A 19,630-nucleotide genomic window follows, 5' to 3' on the forward strand; every position below is an offset into this window, starting at 1 on the left:
CCCAACCACTGCACCACCAGGGAAGCCCCTTATTTCCTTTGTAAGCAATACTGAGCTAACAGAGCCTGGTAACCAAACAGCACTAGGGTGAAGGAGAAGTCTAAGATGACACTCCAACGTACCCCTGTAAGGTAGTCTTTCTGAAGGCTATCCATGTGGGAGCCCAGATTTTTATAGAGCAACCTGATAACAGACAAATCATGTACTTTAATAGACAGATTAACCCCATAAATTATAAATGGATATTTGTATATTTTTTTTTGTAACTGGATCAGCAAAGCAGTGATTATATTAAATATCCACAAAGACAAATCACCTTTTAAACAGAACAGTCTTACATAATGAGTTTGTTATTCTAATAAAATGCAAAAGACTTAACAATCTAAAATTGTTCTTAGGAGAGATAAGAATTACTAATTAAAGACAAAAGACATCAACCTTGTAACAGAGAACTCTTACCTCAACTGTTTCAACTGTCCACTCATCTACCTGCTCCTTTTCACCACTGCTGAACTGTGTTTCTGCCATAAATTGTCTATTTACATACTGCAAAGCAAAGTAAATGTTTGAGACCTCTGTCTGAAAGGCAGAAAGGGAAAGCTAGCATTAAATAAAAATCATACCTCTGTTGATTCAACTTCACTTTGTTCAGTGTATTCTTCTGCAGGCTCAGGTTCTAAGAGGTTAAAAAATGATACAAAAGAGTGTAAGAAAACTTTTTTTACGTTAACAATTCATTTAAATCCAAATAAGTAAACAGTTCACCATCACATAGTCTGAATTCATTTACAAAGTTATAGTTAACAGTACATTTCTGTATTTTATTATTCTTACAATATATTCAGAAAGTGTTTTCTTTACCATTTATTCCACAATTATTTTAGTTTCAATAGTAATTATTCTGGATCAAGTATAATGCCAATAAAGCAGCATCCTAGTCTCTATTTTAACCTACTTGGTAAAAGTGGTAAGGGGGGAAAAAAATGTCTTGGGAATTCCCTGGCAGTCCAGTGATTAGGACTTGGCACTTTCAGTGCCTGGGCCTGGGTTCCATCCCTAGTTGGGGAACTTAGATCCCACAAGCCTCACAGCACAGCCAAAAAAAAAAAGAAAAAAAAAAAAAAAGACTGCCTTACTGCCTTATATTGATCTGCAACCATAAATTCCATTGATGTGCAATGTTCCCCTCTAGTTTCAACATAATGCTTACCATGTGCCAGGCACTGTATACATACTTTACAAATTACTTCCTAAATGAAGAACCTGAGGTACAGAGAAGTTCCGTAAGATGCCCAAAGTTACAGAGCTAATATGTGTTGTAGCCAAGATTTTATCCAGGCAGTCTGATTCTGGAATCCATGCTTTTACCCATTATAAAATTTATGCTCCAACAATGCTCCCTACAGTACTCAAAATTTTATTCATCATCTTACGTTATCATAAAAGTCCTCACAGTAAGTGCTTACCTACCTATTAGTGATGTGCTAGGTGCCAGAATAGATCTCTGGTGACTGAGGAATTTATAGTTCAAGATCATGGAGTTATAATCACTCCATCATAAAAAAAAACAGAACAAAACCTCATACCATTCACCTCATATACTGGCATTGTAAGCAGCAATAAATCTGCGAACATCAGCCAAAAACCTATTTGAAAAACCTTACAACAGTTGCTCCCTCATCCATACTCCAGCCTAGCAATACTGCAGCAAGAGAAATACCAATCTGTAACAGTGATCAACATAAACAAGATAGGGGCTTCCCTGGTGGCCCACTGGTTAAGAATCCACCTGCTGATGCAGGGGACATAGGTTCGAGCCCTGGTCCAGGAAGATCACACATGCCGTGGAGCAACTAAGCCTGTGCGCCACAACTACTGAGCCTGTGCTCCAGAGCCCACGAGCCACAACTACTGAGCCCATGTGCCAGAACTACTGAAGCCCACACGCCTAGAGCCCATGCTCCGCAACAAGAGAAGCCACCACAATGAGATTCCTGCACACCGCACCAAAGAGTAGCCCCCACTCGCCACAACTAAAGAAGAGCCCGTACACAGCAACAAAGACCCAACACAGCCAAAAATAAAATAATTTTAAAAATAAAACAAAAAAAAGATAAACAACTGATATTTAATGCCTCTGGGAATTACTCTTAACATGCTTTGTCTTAATATTTGGTCATGCTTAAAGTTTCTTTAAAAATCTAAGTGTACAAATATAACTAAATAAATGTATAGCTTGAACTTGTGGCAAAGGAAAGTAAAACCAGAACCCTAAACTAAAGCTCATATCCACCTGAGTACTCACCAGCTTCAGCTACCTGGTCTTCAACTGCAGGTGCTGAGGCTGCCTCTTCTTCCTCACACAGCCCATTCTGGTGGTTGTGAGTGCTGTCAAAGTAGTTTGACTGGAAAACACGCTCAACAATTTCCTTTAGAGCTTTATCTAAAAACAGAATATTAATTATAGTCTTGGACTATCTGAGGATGCCTGACTTAAAAGATTCAACGTTCTACAAAATATAGTGGTAAGAAAAAAAACCCCATCAACTGTTACTTAAAAACATAAAACCACTAAATTCCAACAGAAATTTATTACAGAATAATAGGGAACAAGAAATTATTTGTATTAAATTTTTAAGTATTTTAAATAAGTTAGTCCAAAAAAACCCTGACAATTACCATTTATTCATTCAATAAACATTTACTTAGCACCTAACTGTATGTTAAGCAATAAACTATGCACTGGGGCTACAGAGAGTTATGTAAAGATACAGTATCTGCCCTCACTAAGCGAACAGTCCAATAAAGAAGAGTTATCAAGTACTCACAAAAACAGTAAAATTACATGTGAAAAGTACTACACAGAAGTACAATGGACTGGACCTTATCAGAGAGAGACCACGAGAGGCTTTTCTGGTATAAGGGCTGCAAGAGCTGGGGTCTGAAAGATGAGTAGTAGAGAGGAAACAAGCGTTTCAAGGCAGAGGCAACAGCATTTACGAAGCCCTGTACACAGGGTGCCAAATACAAGAAAATTAAAGTATGCATTGTGGCGGGAGCACAGGGAGTGAGAAAAAGCATAAGGAAAGATGAGTCTGGAGAGACTGGTAAGAGCCAGAATGTGCAAGGTCTTACAAACTAAGGGCAAATGTATATAAAATGTGATTAAAATAAAACCGTTAAAAGATTTTAAAGAGGAATGGATGGTGAATTCAGTTAAGAGACTGCATTAGACAACAGAAAGGCAGAAAAGTAGAGAAAAAGAAGTAGATTCAAAAGATATTTAAAAGGAAAATAAAATTGTCAGAATTTGGTACGTAAAGGGGACAGGGTGGTGGGGAAAGGTTTGTGTCAGGAGTTAATCTCCATTTCCTGGCCTTGTATAGTAGATGTAGAGCAAGACTATTAAATAGGTCACTATACAGAAAAATGAAACTTCAGGGACGTTATATCAAAGTATTATAAAATTAATGCTATTAAAAGTAAAACTATAGGGGGACTTCCCTAGTGTCGCAGTGGTTAAGACTCCACGCTCCCAGTGCAGGGGCCCCAGATTCGATCCCTGGTCTGGGAACTAGATCCCACACGCATGCCGCAACTAAGGGTTCACAAGCGACAACTAAGGAGCCCGAGAGCTGCAACTAAGACCCGATGCAACCAAATAAATAAATAATTTTTTTTTTTAAAAAAAGTAAAGCTATTGGGAATTCCCTGGCAGTCCAGTAGTTAGGACTGCACTCTCACTGCTGAGGGCCCGGTTCAAGCCCTGGTCAGGGAGCTAAAACCCCACAAGCCACACAGCACAGCCAAATAAATAAGTAAATAAATATTAACATTTTTTATATATATATATATATATATATATATATATATATATATATATATTCACACACACATATAATATATATTTTTATTTATTTGGCTGTGTCGGGTCTTAGTTGCAGCACACAGGATCTTCGTTGCAGCATGCGGGATCTTTCACTCTTCTCTAGTTGTGGCACGCAGGCTTCTCTCTAGTTGTGGCGTGCGGGCTCAGTTGCACAGCAGCACGTGGTATCTTAGTTCCCCGACCAGGGACCAAACTCACGTCCCCTGCATTGGAAGGTGGATTCTTAACCACTGGACCACCAGGGAAGTCCCAATAACTATTAACTTTTGAATGCTGAACACTTCACATGTTTTCCTTCCCCTGCTTCAGAATCTCCTGCCTCACAACTATTTTTAAAAAAACTTATGAAAACTGAATGCACATAAAAACACTAATATGAGTAAATTATATCTTTCCATTAACTATAAAGATGTTACATTCCTCAGATGCAGGAATGAGGCCAGGTAGAAAATAACACCAAAATAAGCTACGGCTTAGACTTTAACCCTTGTTACTCCTCAACAGTGCTCATGAAAATTTTATCAGTCTTGACCTAAAGCTACTTTTTGAAGCTAACAAGTTTATACACATGTCAACTGCTTTCTAATCAAACTTCAAGTGGGGAATTCAGTACATATTTGTAGCAGAACTAAAATCAAGAAGCCAAAGTTTTTTTTTAATGAAGAAATACAGACAACACAAGTTAACAAACCAAGAAAATGATTTCTTACATGAAAAGACACAAAAGCATTGGTTCCTCATATTTGATTTACCCATCTCCTTAAAGCAAATACACTCCAAATTACATCATACAGTTTTGCCAAAAAAAACGTGTAAGCTCTTTTCAACCAAATAGCTAAAAACAGGGTATAAACAGATATCTTTGCCTTAATATGTTCAAAAATCTACTTCCCTAAATCGAATCTATTCCCTGACTTACTAAGGGGTTAAAATCTAAAATTCCTAATTTACTGAGGTAGTGTAACTTAAAAATATCCTTCAAAAAAAAAAAAAATCAACAGGGCTTCCCTGGTGGCGCAGTGGTTGAGAGTCCACCTGCTAATGCAGGGAACACGGGTTCGTGCCCCAGTCCGGAAGGATCCCACACGCCGCGGAGCGGCTGGGCCCATGAGCCATGGCCGCTGAGCCTGTGCGCCCAGAGCCTGTGCTCTGCAATGGGAGAGGCCACAGCAGGGAGAGGCCCGCGTACCGAAAAAAAAAAAAAAAATAATACAACTGCATATTTACAATTAAGGAGTTCACATATAGAATACTGGCCTAGATATTAGCTTTTTTAAAAACACAGAAAAGTGAATGTCCCCAATTGTCAGAAGTTTAAGAAAAACTAAAGATAGACTAAGGCTATGACCATGAGTAGAATGTACAGGGTGCAGTAAATGTTTTTCACAAAATTTCATCTGTAAGGAAAAACCAGTCCCCACCTAATACCAAAAACAATGAAAGTCAATTTGGTATTAATCTGTCCACCTCAAGCAGAATAAGTTATGAACAAAACCATGTTCATTTAGGACTCCCATCTTTATAGATTTTTGATTGGTTGATGCTGGTGTTTTGACTTACACACAAAAAAATTGCAAAAAATAAATAAAAAGATACAAAAAGGAAATAAACCAAAAAGTAAACAGTGGATTAACTTCATTTACACAGTTCTAAAATTTCTTTAATATTTATTTTTATTTTATTTTATTGTGGAAAGAACACTTAGCATGAGATCTACCTTTTAACAAATTTTTTTTTCAACAAAATTTAAGAGTACCATATATTATTGTTGACTACAGGTGCAATGTTGTACAGCAGACCTCTAGAATTTATTCATCTTGCTTGAATGAAACTTTATGCCCAGTGACTAGTAAGTCCCCATTCCCCCTCCCCCCAGCCCCTGGAAAATACCATTTCCTTCTCTGATTCTATGAATTTGACTTTTTTTTTTTAAAAAAAAACATCTTTATTGGAGTATAATTGCTTTACAATGTTGTGTTAGTTTCTGCTGTATAACAAAGTGAATCAGCTATATATCCCCATATCCCCTCCCTCTTGCCTCTTTCTCCCACCCTCCCTTATCCCACCCCTCTAGGTGGTCACAAAGCATGGAGCTGATCTCTCTGTGCTATGCAGCTGCTTCCCACTAGGTATCTATTTTACATTAAATTTTAAAGATTCTTAGTCACAAAATCAAAAGCTGTCAGTGATACTCACAGGTTGTTCCACATACAGGTTTTTCCTTCCCTTCCAGCAAGTCCCACAGGTGAATGGAGGCATGTTCATACTGCTCATTCAACCTTATAATATCAATAAAACAGCTAGTTAATTACCTTTCGGTTGTCTACTCAACACAACATTTAGAAATTTCTATTATCAAATACCACTATACCTCAAGCTCATGTCCCGTTCAGGGTCTGCTAATTTGTAGAACTCATCCAGCAACGACAATTCCTCTTCTGATAATATTGGCACTCCATTCAAACCTTGCTTCAGGTCAGTTCTCACTTCGTCATCTCCCAATTTGTCCAAAACATACTGCAGCTCAAGCACAGTTTTTAAACGTTTCTGTTCAGCTTCTTCTCTCATTAGCTGCTCCCGACGTGCTGTCTTCTTTATTGTTTTCTGAATCTGCATAAGAATATAAACATAGACGTAGCAATAAGTTTTACGAAACTCCTTTACATCAATTTCAGGTCCAAAGTAAATAAAACATATTTCATTCATTGAGTTAAATGAGACCCTGATATACAAAAGAATGACTCCCAACTTAAAAACAGTTTAATAAGTAATCTGTTTTAAGTAGCTGTTAGAAATTCAAAATACATCTTTTCCTAGAAGGTATTTACACTATGGAAATGGTATCAATGAAACAATATATTGGGGATTTGCTTCAAAATAATCTAGCAGGCAGGGAGCAAGGGAGTAGGTGTATAGACGAAATATAATTGCCATGAAATCATGGTAACTGTAAAAGCTAGGTATAGGTAAATGTGAGTTCTTTATAGTCTTTTCTTTAGTTTTTAAATTTTCCATAATAAAAAGTATAAAAACTAAAAATCTTAATTAAGGTTCTGAGACAATTAAAAAAGAAACCCAACCAACAGCCATGATAAAAAAAAAATCTTATCTATGTCTATCTCTATGAAAAAATGGTTCAAAATACTAATTTCAATTGCCTACTACTGACTCACAAGAAGATGTCAAACCCACTACTCATCCCAACAATCCACCACTTCCATTCTAGGAAGAAAGGCAGGAATGAGAAAATAAGTCAAGAAAGCAAAAGTAAGATAATAAAGAAAGCCACTTTGGATGAAATGAGAAGTTCAAGTAGGGAAGACTATGCAGACTAGAAAAGGTAGGCTGGAACTAGGTTAAAGAAGCTCTTGAACCAAAACAAAAAAAGTGTTTAATAACTGTGGAAAGTGCAACAAAGGATGAGAGTTAAATAAAAGGACTGCCAATGAAGTTAAAGGCCCAGTGAAAAGTTCCTGAAAACACCAGTGTTAAAAAAAGAAGCAAAGGAGGATACAAGTATTTTCATTTACATAGTGACAGTAGCTTCAAAAATAGATTCTGTATTAAATTGTATATAGCAATTCTACTTCTGTGACCCATATTTTTTTTTTAAATAAGAAACAAGAAATTGGACAGGGTTCATCAAGCCTGAGGCTCTGATCTAAGCTAAGTGGAACAAATCCCTACTTGGGTGTAAATTAAATTTCCCTTACTCTGTTTTGAGGGGTATCAATATTTTGCACCTTTAATCAAATTTAATAAGTAACAATAATATTAAGTGCATGAATAAGTTATACATCAATACTGTTATAAGCATAACCCTATAATGAGGTAGGCACTATTACTGCTGCCATTTTTACTGTTGTAAGCACAACCCTATAATGAGGCAGTATTACTGCCTCTCCCCTCTCCCTTTTTCTCCCATCCTTTCCTTTCTATCCTACTGGCTCTGTTTCTCTGGAAAACCCTGACCGATACAGGTACAGACTCTTTCAAAGTCATACAGCTATTAAGTAAAAGTGGCAGAATCAGGATTCAAATCAGGCAGTTTGGTTCCAATCAGAACTCTTCATCTCTGTACTGCATTGTCTCTCATCACATAATAAACTGTTTTGTTTATTCATTTCACCAAATCAGAGGCAACTTTAAATTTCAACACTGTTATAAGCCTTTCTCCAAATAAGCTAACACTAATTCAGAAGGATATCAATTTTCTGGTCTCAACTTTCAACAAATTATTTGACTTTGCTCATATTTAATTTTATCCTGTTCCCGAAGGCTTCTGTCACATCAAAAGATGTTTGGGGAAAAACACACCACTTTGTTGGATCAAGAGTTGATACAAGTGCAATATATTAGTCGGCCACATCCCTTAAGATCTCTAGGGAGAAAGTAGTTACCCATTATATCAACACGTTTCTTTATTTTCTGATAGTTAATGGGATTGTAACATAGTCATGAGGCATAAAGGAATACATGGAAGATAAACGTCTATCACGTTTAACAGTTATCTCTCCGTAGCCAAGGGGAACAGATTCCAGCACCACCCCCACCCCACCCCCACCCCCCGTGGATACCAAAATCCATGGATGTTCCAAGTCCCTTACAGTCCACACTCTGTATCTGCAGATTCAACAAACCTAGGATTTTGATCCTTAGATGAAGATCCCGCATATACAGAAGGCTGTTATATTTGCATAAATAATTTTTTAAACCAACGATACATGTCTGTCATATATGAAACTCAGTCCTTTTAACAGGCATCTTTCAGGTATTACACTAAACTTTACAGAATTATAATTGGATCCAATCCTCTCCCCCTTGTAGAGAGCTTATCAACAGTAATGCAAGAACTAAAACTCGAAGAGACAAATAAAATTTTCTGCCCTCCTCATTTTTAATATTTCATAAACATATATGCTATTTTTTACTTACATCTTGGCTTAATGCCATGAAACTCCTCTGTAGTTCTTTTGCAAACTCCAAGTTATTTGTGACTTCCTGGTACTTAGATACAGCATCCTAAAATAACAAAGAAAGAACCCGACTTTACTGGAAACACAAAGAAACACAAAATTAATTTTCCTATTAAAATTAATGAGCATAAAATCTTAATAAAAATATAACATCTTTACCAGCTGATCTTGATTAAGCCTTTCCCCTTTGTTCATTCGTTCCTGATAATCATCAAGCTTGCCCTATATTAAAAGAAAAAAAAATTATATTCCATACTGCAAGTATATACCAGCTTAACCATGCTAAAATAACAAACCCACATAATTCTCTAAGTTTGTCTCAAATCTTGCCATAAATATACTTTTTAGATATACTACAGTTTAAGTTAGTATATAAAATAGCTTTAATTGTGAGTTAAAAAATGAATTTAAATACCCCAGCCATGCTGAATGATACCAAATACTGTTATTATAAGCCAATGAAAAAACGCTGCTTATTTTTTAGGTTTCTCAAAAAAGATATGCATCCGATGGCCCAGGCATATAATACTCATCCACATAAGTGAAGGTCACAATTTGGTGAAAATCCCAGTTACACCCAAGTGAGCATATCAGACATTTTATTAAGTGTTAAATTTTTGTCCCTCCCTCCCCCTGCCAAAGAATTCATGTAACATAAAAGAGTTTATTTTTCCTGAATAAACCACACATGCATATTGTCTTTGATATGCCTCATTCATTTCCCTTGAACTGAAATAATTTCAAGCTATCATATCACCTACAGGCACAGTACACTAGTCAACAGCTTTGCTTTTGTTATTTTCTCACAAATGTAATTAATGTGCAACAGTTGGGGGAAGAAGTTAAGCCTCTGGTTCAAGGTCATCTCCCTCCCCCCAACCCCTAAGTTGAAAACTTTGGAGGTTTCCTAGGCTACTACTATTAGATAAGCACCCCCTGCCCACCCCCACCCCCCGCACAGATACTCAGGTACTGAAGCACAGTTAAAAATTCAGATACTGTTTTAATAAGTTGAAATCTAAATTGAGGGGCGGGGGGGGGGGGGGGGGGGGGGGGGAATTCCCAAGGGAGGAGTGTTGTAAACTAAATTAGCAATAGTCATAGAGTGATGGACTCCGAACTGGCCAGGGACTGTTCGGTGTTTGAGGCTGGGGAGGTGGTCCAGTGGTTAAGACTCCATGCTCCCAATGCAGGGGTCCAGGGTGCCATCCTTGGTAAGGGACCTAGATCCTGCACACAACAACAAAGATCTCACGTGCCACAACTAAGAACCAGCGCAGCCAAATAAATAAATAAATATTTTTTTAAAAAATAAAATTAAAAAATTTTTTTTTAATTTTAAATAATCACAATAAATTACAAACATATATAATACTCCCCCCTTAGCAATAATAAAATAATGAAGAAACCAAATACAAAGTAAGGGTCTGATAAAATTCAGAGGCACAGAAACAAGCTTAAAAGCAACGCTAGAAAGGTGTTTTAGGTCAAATGATCCATTTTCTTTACGGCAGAAAAGACAGTTGTCAACTTTCATAGTCATTCTACCCTAAATGAAACAGCCTATCACAATTCCTTAGTTATACGGAAGGTAAATAAAGTCAATACAATCATTAAAACATTAAAGGATGATGAAACTATCCAATTTTATTTAGGTGAACTATTTACACAATCAACAAGCTTCCAACTAAACACATATAAAATTCAAGTCTACCAGATGAAAATCAAGATTTTTACAGATATGATAGGCCTAACTCCATGTGCGAAAGATAAGCTCAACTGCCTCAAACACTCTGAGGATGGAACAAAGACAGTTCATTCATTTTTTTAAAAGGGTAGGCTACTTTTTCTTTAAGAAATAAAAAACAAGATTTGCTTTTAATTATGATTTAGGATGTAATAACAGCGTTATAATCTTCATTCCACTATTTAGAAATATACAAATAGAAGATATGCAAACAGAAGGGGGGCCTGAAATTTAGTGTCAGTACACAGTTAAAATTCTAGCAACTAGGCAAAAGAAAAACTACTATTAGCTTATACCTTGCATTTATTATCTTCCCTTTTTATGGTATTATACATTTTTCAAGGAAACTGTTGCTAGATCAGGACATTAATACACAGTGAATGTCCTACATATCTCACAAGGCATAGTTTGTTTGTTTGTTTTTCATTTTTTTTTTTTTTTTGCAGTACGCGGGCCTCTCACTGTTGCGGCCTCTCCCGTTGCAGAGCACAGGCTCCGGACACACAGGCTCAGCGGCCATGGCTCACGGGCCCAGCCGCTCCGCGGCATGTGGGATCTTCCCGGACCGGGGCACGAACCCGCATCCCCTGCATCAGCAGGCGGACTCTCAACCACTGCGCCACCAGAGAAGCCCAAGGGATAGTTTTATATACCTAGATTTTTTTTTACAAAAAAAAATAAATTTATTTATTTATTTATTGTTGGCTGCATTGGGTCTTCTTCATTGCTGCACGCAGGCTTTCTCTAGCTGTGGCGAGCGGGGGCTACGTTTCGTCATGGTGCGCGGGCTTCTCATTGTGGTGGCTTCTCTTGTTGCGGAGCACAGGCTCTAGGCACACGGGCTTCAGTAGCTGTGGCTCGCCGGCTCTAGAGCGCAGGCTCAGTAGTTGTGGTACCCAGGCTTAGTTACTCTGTGGCATGCAGGATCTTTCCGGACCAGGGCTCAAACCCATGTCCCTCCCCTGCATTGGCAGGCGGATTCCTTACCACTGCGCCACCAGGGAAGCCCTATACGTAGCTTTAACTTTGTCATTTAATGTCTCGAATACTTAAAACTCCTGAAAAATGCTCATACACACACACACACACACACACACACACACACACACACACACACACGTATGAAAAATAAAGATTTTTTTAAATGTTAAGAATGGTACCTGAGTGGTACAATTATAGGTGGAATCTTTTTCCTTTTTTTGTACACTTAGATATTCTGCAATAGACATATAATAAAAAATTAAAATCTTGCGCTATATAAAAGGTGTTAAGATTGTTAGATTTCAGGATATTGTCAGGACCTTCACCTATAATAATCCTTGAGTATGAATCTATATTATCCTAGGACAAGATATCCTACAGCAGAAAAGCTCCAATTTTCTACACAATAGGAAATTTACTATTCATCTAACCCAGAGATCTATGGCAGATTACATTTTCTAAAGATGGCTCCCACATACTGTTCTAAAATGTGACCTTGGCACTTCCCCATTAAGAACTAATCCAATTCCTCTGCCATTTTATTGAGTGGACACCAACCAACACAGTGTACAGTGGAAGTAATCCCGTATGACTTCCAGGGTTGAGTCATTAACAGCACTGCATCTCTGCCCTGTTTGCTGGTCACTAAAACCAATCATGTTTGGAACCCTGAGCCATCATATAAGAAGTTCAATAACCCCGAGGCTGCCATGCTAGGAGGAAGCTAAGCCATGAAGACAGGTGTCATATAAGAATTCTGGTCAGCAATCCTAGTGTTACGTCATCCTAGCCCAGGCATCAGACATGTGAGTAAACAAGGCTGAGTCTTCCCAGCTGAGGCCCCAGGCATCATAGAGCAGGTCAACCCCGCTGCATGCCCTGTCTGAATCCCTGACAGGCATATTCTGTGCTCATGATGTGATGAGGTAAGTGTTAGAGTAATCTGTCACACAGCAATAACTGGAAGGTTAAGAGGTAAATAAACAGAGAAAGCAGCTACTTTGTGAAACTCAGCTTCACAGTACACATCTTCATGGAATATTGTCATCAAAAAAAGATGCAAAAAGACCTCTGTGCAGCCAAAATAAAGATCTATGCATTAAATACAAGTAGAAAAATTGTTCATTTGGGATTAAAATTGGTAGTATGAACTCAGTCACTACATAAATTAAGGACTTGGTTGTCAAACTGACAGATCCAGCATTAACCACAACAAAAACAGAGAAGCAAAGACAGGAGTAAAGGACTCCAGACAAACACAGCTCTTTTTCTTCCCTAAGCTAGAACATGGTTCCTAACTTATAAAGTGCTAAAGACAAATTTGTTAACTACTCATATCATCCACATAAAATGAATATTAAGGTTTTTTTTTTTCAGGAGAATGTAGTCATTTTTCTAGCATCAGATATCTTAATCAGAAAGCCTACCACAATATTGATATAACTGAAACCTGCCCTTTTAGATTCTATCTTGAAATATCTATACTGAAAATTCAATTTAGGGTTCCTTTTTCAACTACTGAGCAGCCTGAATGTATTAAAAATTTATTTATAGCACCACATATGAGCAAGATAAAAAATCAGGCCATTTTCCAGATTACTCAGAGTCTCTAAAGCAGAACCATGGGATAGCGGTGGGACAGACATTACCCAGTAAGTATCAAAAGACTATATAGTCATGTAGTACTAAGAAATAATTATCCCAACAAGTGCTGTCCAGTCCTACTCTCCTGTTTCTTTGTTGCCTATAATAGCTGACAGTGTTCGTTACGTGACAGACCACATTCAAATTCATAGTATCAGGGAGGCACTATTATCAATCATATTTCATCTAAATGGAAACTGAAAGAAAGAGCAATTAAATAACTTGCCTAAGGTCATATATCCCAGAAAAATTATGTGTGCCTCAACACTTGCCCACTCTATATTCCAGCCACCGCTACATTTCATTTCTCCCTCCTGCTGCTGTTTTCCTCCTTTTCTTTCTCCAAAATCACAGTACACCCAGATCCTCCATTCTTCCCAAAGATTTTTTCATCACCACCAAAGTTACTTTATTGAAATGTTTTTTAAAAATTCACTACAGTGCCATGAGGGTGCCAGAAGATAAATATCCAAAATAGCTGTTCTCCAGAGATTTCCTTCCTTCCTGTGATAACAAAGAAATTACACAGATGAATAATTTTTTAAATATTTTTAAATTAAACAGTTAAAAAGAAATGGCAAAAGAGATGACAGACTCCAAAAAACCAAAAATTCTTCAACTAGACAACTGTAAACAGTCACAACAAGAAAGATTAGGAGAGACAACATCTTTAGCTCCACTACCTGGGAAACTATGTAACTTTTGTTCTCAATTAAGGGGATCTCCAAACTGAGGCAGAACACTTAAAAATGAAGTCTAAAATAACAAAAGTGGTAAGAACGCCTAGCTATATCTTAAATTATTTTACGTCTCCAGGCCAAATACATCACGTCTGTAGTATTCAAAGAACCTGTAGAATGACGAATGGAAACACAGAAAGACAAAGATTTCTCTTCCTCTCATCTTCCCATAATCTTCAGTGGCCCTTCTACACATTATTTCAACTCCCCAATCCCTGCATTCCTGTTCTTCACCTAGAAACATCAGTTCTGACTTTGCCCACACAGTGGTAGGCAGCTGACCCTGCCTCCGATTCACCTTCCACCAATTCAACTGAGACTTAGTTAGTAAGATTCATAGAAGACAGGAAAGGTAGTAAGAATCAAGTTTCTTCAATTTTTAAAGGGAGGTTGAGAGAACATACAGTACAATCCATTGATGATTCATAACAGCTCTCTTCAAATGCTGGAAGCCTTCACATGCAGAAGTCTGAGTTGTTACAGAAAAACAAAGTAAGTATTAAACAGTGGTGGCAGGGACGTAACTCTAACATCATGAACTTAAAGAGTTGTCCAAAAATGAAACAGACTTTCACTGAAAAATGAGCATTCTACCAGGCCCTAGAAGAATGATTAATGCAGAAGCTCAATGAATACCTGTCAAGACTGCAGGATTCCTGAACACTGAAGAACAGAAAAAGGATGCTAAACTAGATATTATCTAAGGTCCCACTGTAAGATAATTTTTCAGGCAGATAACTAACCAGGAGTTTAATTTGATAAGATTTTTGTCCAACTGAAAAGAGAAAAAAAAAAAGATTCTGTAAAAGCCTTCATTCCTTGTCCATGGCAGTAAATATGTAGTTAAGTCTGAATGAACGGAAGCACCCTAGCAGGAAAATGAAAAAGTTTAAAGAGTTTCAGCATCACCTACTTTGAATTATATTCTTATAAAGTCTAAATAAAACTTGTGCATTTGAAAAAAAAATGATCAAAATAAAAAGAAAAACAAATGATCATAAATAATCTTAAATGTCTTTTGAATTATTAGTTGCTTTAACCAAACTACGCATTAGGATGCGTTGGTACAACTGGTTTATATACTCTGGTGGGAGTATATAAATGTAGAAAGATGTGAACTGTAATTCATTTAAAATGGAGACCAAAGATTTTTTCCCAATGATTAAAGTATATTTCAGGTATTTCTATGTGTGGATAAGAGTATTAAGGGGAATGCAATGAAATTTCTAATAATTTACAATGGTTCAAATACCAACCTATTTGCCTACTCATCAACTTTACTCACTTAAAAAAATCCTTCAGGAAAAATCCCATTTCAATAAAAAACAGTGCAAGTAAACAGTACAAAATGTACAAAAAGCATTTTCCCCCTCATGGATTAATCCATTTTAACAGGGTTTTACTGATGAAGCTACAAATACTTCTATGTAATGATTTACCCAAACTAGCAAGTACTGATTTAGCATATGCCCTATGCAAGGCACGGTGTGATGTTAGTAATAGTCTCTGCCCTCCAGGAGCTTACCACCTATTTAGAAAAATACATAAGGTAAGAACATAAGGCAATATAAAAATGTAAAGGAAGTGTACAGACAATGGGTAGCACAGAAGTTAAAGGAAGCAGACTGCATGGTCAAGAAGCGTACCTTCCCCTTTCCCCAGGAAATACCAATTCTGAACTCTGCTCAATAAGGTCTCTTTCATCTGTGTTTTTACACTCATGCTCTATCCAACAAAAGCACTGGTATATAGCTAGTGGGAGAAATAAAAAGATGAGAAGTCAAGCACCTTATAATTCCAACTTTGGCTGAAATTTTCTTCTGCTACTCCTCTCATTCGTCTCTACTGCATACATACTATTCATTTCCTCCCCCAAAAGAAACCAATTATTAAAAAATATCCAGAAGCTTGCAAGACAAGAATTAAGATGTAAAGGTTGACACACCTCTGATTTCTCTACCGGTGATGCTATCCCCAAATCTTCTGGTCTATAACATACCAAATTTGAGGAGACTGGCAAATGTGCATTTGGGGCTTACCTAAGCACAAAGAGAAACTTCAGAGTTTAAACTTTAAGAGTTCATTTCATTACAACAATAGGGATGTCCCAGTGATACCTGGTACAATGGGACTTCCAGCTGTACTGCTAGTTGCTGGAGCCCATTACCTAGACAGCCTACAAACACAAATTTAACAATGAGACGTTAATACAGGTCTATCAAAGAAAAAATAAAAAGCTTTTTTCTTTTGCTTTCAGCGTTTTTAAACAGAGTAACTCTTAACATTAAAGTATTTGAAGTAAAAGGCTTTACCTGGTTCTACTTAAACATGAAAAATTACACTCACGTTGCAGAGCATTACAAATTCTAATTATCCCTCTAAGACATTACAAGAGACCTTGGAATTCACCCATTTCAACCTGAGTCATTTTACATGAGCATCTCAATTTCCTCTTCTGTAAAATAAACTGGAATAAATTCTCAGATGGCTTTAAGGTCTTAAAATATCTTAGATTCTGTAATAGTATGATAATAAAATTAAGGCCATATTGGTGTAAGTTTAAACTTTTGCAAGTATTTATCAATTTTTTTTAAAGATGAAGTAGTACTAGGCTAATCCTCATCTAGTTCTAAATGTAAACTAAGAAATTAATTACGTAAAATTATGACAAATTGTATGCTTAATCTCTAAGTCACACAAAATGTATTCTGATAGAAATATCTGCCACCTAGGAATGATCCTAGAGTAAAATAATATGGTCAGGTTAAGACAACACATTCTCATTATCATGCTTAGGATTCTACTCTCATTCTAGGAAAAGGTAGTGATGTTATCACATGATGGAATTCACACCTTTTCCTTTCCAAGTCCAAATTTTAAACACTTCTCCATGTCACACACTCACAGAGCACACCCAGACAGGCAGAGAGAAACAAATTAAGCATTATACTTTTTTTCTCTGTGACAAGGTGAATGCAAAACAAAGTAATCTTGCCCTCTGCATTGCAGAGGAATAGTTCATGCAACCAATGGAGAAACCAACACATCAGAGATTTTAACTGTCAACAAAAACTTCAGATGTTATCCCCAAGAAAAGATTTTGCTTATAAAACAATTATGAATGCTTTTGTTCAAAATACTTAAAAGAATTCTGTACAACAGCTGCACTGAAAATTCTAAATAGAGGCATACTGCATTGCTCTGGAAAGAAATGTTATGCTTTCTAACACTGATAGCATCCTTTTTTTAGAATAATGTTAACTGCAAAGATATAAAGAGCAAAAAGACTTTAGGAAGTATGAAAAACAGTACACTTTGGCTATCACTTCTGGTCACCTATTGGTTACAAAACTGCCAGGCCACTGTGTTACACAACACTGATTAATCTTTCACCTACCAAAGTCACTACTGTCTGAACTTACATTATTTGCAGAGTATAACAACTTTAAATGTCATCTATTAAAACGTCCTCTATTCTACATCAAAACTGATTACATCTTACCATATAAATGAGCTCTCTCTTGAGTTAAAATTAAGACCTGGTTTCAAAATATCATCTTGCATAGCCTAGGGCCCAGTTCTATGCCAAGAAACTGATGAAGAAAACTAGGCAATCACTCAATTCATTATTACTTGTCCTTTAATCAGCTGAAAGATTGGTGAATGGAGTTTTACACTTGACTCTTTATTATAGCTGCATTTCTTCTCTATGCTAAACATTCATGAAGTCTTTATAAGCCCAAATTTCAAAAAACCACCAGGCCATTTAGTTGCATTACATAATAGGATCATATTTCATCAAAGTTAAGCATGCATTCTCACTGGACAGATGCTTAGCTTTCCTCTAATGGCTCAACTTACTAAAAAATTAACAAATAACTTTGTTTTTTCAATGAAGTGCAATAAAATTATTCCAATTCTCTATGTCTCCTTGTGATGTTACTTATCAAGCAATAATTTTTACCAGAATACTTGATTTTAGAATCCCTGGAAAAAGGCATTTTGTCCAGAAGACTCCTATGAAAAGGTCAAAACTAAAATACAACTCAAATATAACGTGCTTAAGGAACTGAAGTAAAAAGGAATCCAGTTATAAATAGTCTCTTCCTTTACTCCACAAGCGTTTCTAAAAAGGTTCAAAACTACTTTGTAAAGTAAATCCTACTTTAGGTGTGTTAGAAATGCTCACTGTTAAAAAATGAAGCACAGTTAAATCCTTTCATACAGTAAATCATCTAGATATAGAAAAAATTCCATTTAAACTAGGAACTAGATGTGCTTAGAGGAAAACCCAAATGCCTTGAGTTTCTCAAAAAGTAAAACCTATAGTTTTAATAGTAATTAAGTCACAACATCAGTACTGTCAACTCAACTAGTTAACAAGTATGTGGCTCAGTCTATTAGTTATCAAAACGCCTCACTTAACTGTAATTTGACATTTCCGCTATCTAGCAACCAAACACTGAGAAGACAGAAGATATGAAATTCATTTCTTACTTTGTGTAGTACGTTAAATCTCCATCACTACAAGGCAATTTTTCAGTATTTACTAGCCTAGTCTATAATCTCTGCAATAATAATTACATTACTTTCTCCTCTATAATTGGGGGGGAGGGGGTAGGCAATATACAGTAATGCAAACCTATACATGTGAATGACCTGTCATGGTTCAGGGCCTCACAGGGCTTATGAAACTAGATTTCTAATTTTTTCAGATGCATACTAGAATCTAACAGCCACCTCACAACTAAGGTACCTGCTAATCAGTGCTTGATTTTTATTATAAACATCTTACAAGAATCATTTTTCAGCCATTAAAATATAAATATCTATATTAAGATGTCCACACTTAAAATATTACATCATTAATATTTACCTTCTGATTCCCATCCTAGAAGAAAACAGATTTCTTAGGAATTCTGAAAACAAAAACCATTCAAGCAACAAGCAGATTGAGAGGATTATTTGCTGCATTAAGATGTTTTTAAAAGGTACCTAAGTCTCAATTTCAAATACAGATTACAAAAACTAAATCAGATGGCAGACTCAGACGACACTGGTCTTGTGCGTGCTTTTCCTATTACATATTTGAATGCAGCTCCTTAACAATTAAAATGCTTTTGTTGCTTTGTTAATACTGATAAATCTACTATTTAAATCATTTATAATAAACCACACAGAAGACAGAATTTTAAAACTCTAAAAATGTTTTAAAACTCCCCCCAAAATGTAAAATGAATCATCAAACATGCAATTAAAATAATTAAGGCCTAAATATCACCAGTGTTCTTCAAGTTATTTCCCAGAGCCCAAATTTTAGCCAAGTAGTTATGACCTCAACATCTTAAGTGTGTCTGGCTAATTAAACATTTTAAAATGACTTCTTCAAAATTCAAGATGCTATAATAAATGTTTTACTAGAGGCAGACAAGCAGAACCTATTAAATGAAAGTTATTTTCTAAAGGTAAAATGCAAAAGTTTGCCTAATAGTCACAGATGTAATTACCCCATTTTTGTACTACTGATTCGTTTTCCCTTTCCACCTCCAACCTTACTGAAGGTTGAATTATCCACTCTACCTACACACACACACACACACACACACACACACACACACACACACACACACACACACACACACACACACACACA

At 36.5% G+C, this 19,630-nt stretch overlaps 1 protein-coding gene across 1 annotated transcript in view; it reads right to left on the reverse strand.

The window, feature by feature from the left end:
* CAPRIN1 (cell cycle associated protein 1) overlaps positions 1-19,630 on the reverse strand; it is a 35,777-nt gene that overhangs the window by 13,867 nt on the left and 2,280 nt on the right. The window contains exons 3-9 of the mRNA XM_007468078.1: positions 9,025-9,087; positions 8,825-8,911; positions 6,261-6,499; positions 6,086-6,168; positions 2,306-2,443; positions 624-676; positions 460-546 (exon numbers count right to left, since the gene is read on the reverse strand). Coding sequence (XP_007468140.1) covers positions 460-546; positions 624-676; positions 2,306-2,443; positions 6,086-6,168; positions 6,261-6,499; positions 8,825-8,911; positions 9,025-9,087 — 750 coding nt within the window. The remainder of the gene's footprint in view (positions 1-459; positions 547-623; positions 677-2,305; positions 2,444-6,085; positions 6,169-6,260; positions 6,500-8,824; positions 8,912-9,024; positions 9,088-19,630) is intronic.

Source organism: Lipotes vexillifer, unplaced genomic scaffold (assembly GCF_000442215.2).
Source record: "Lipotes vexillifer unplaced genomic scaffold, Lipotes_vexillifer_v1.1 scaffold451, whole genome shotgun sequence".
NCBI lineage: Eukaryota > Metazoa > Chordata > Mammalia > Artiodactyla > Lipotidae > Lipotes > Lipotes vexillifer.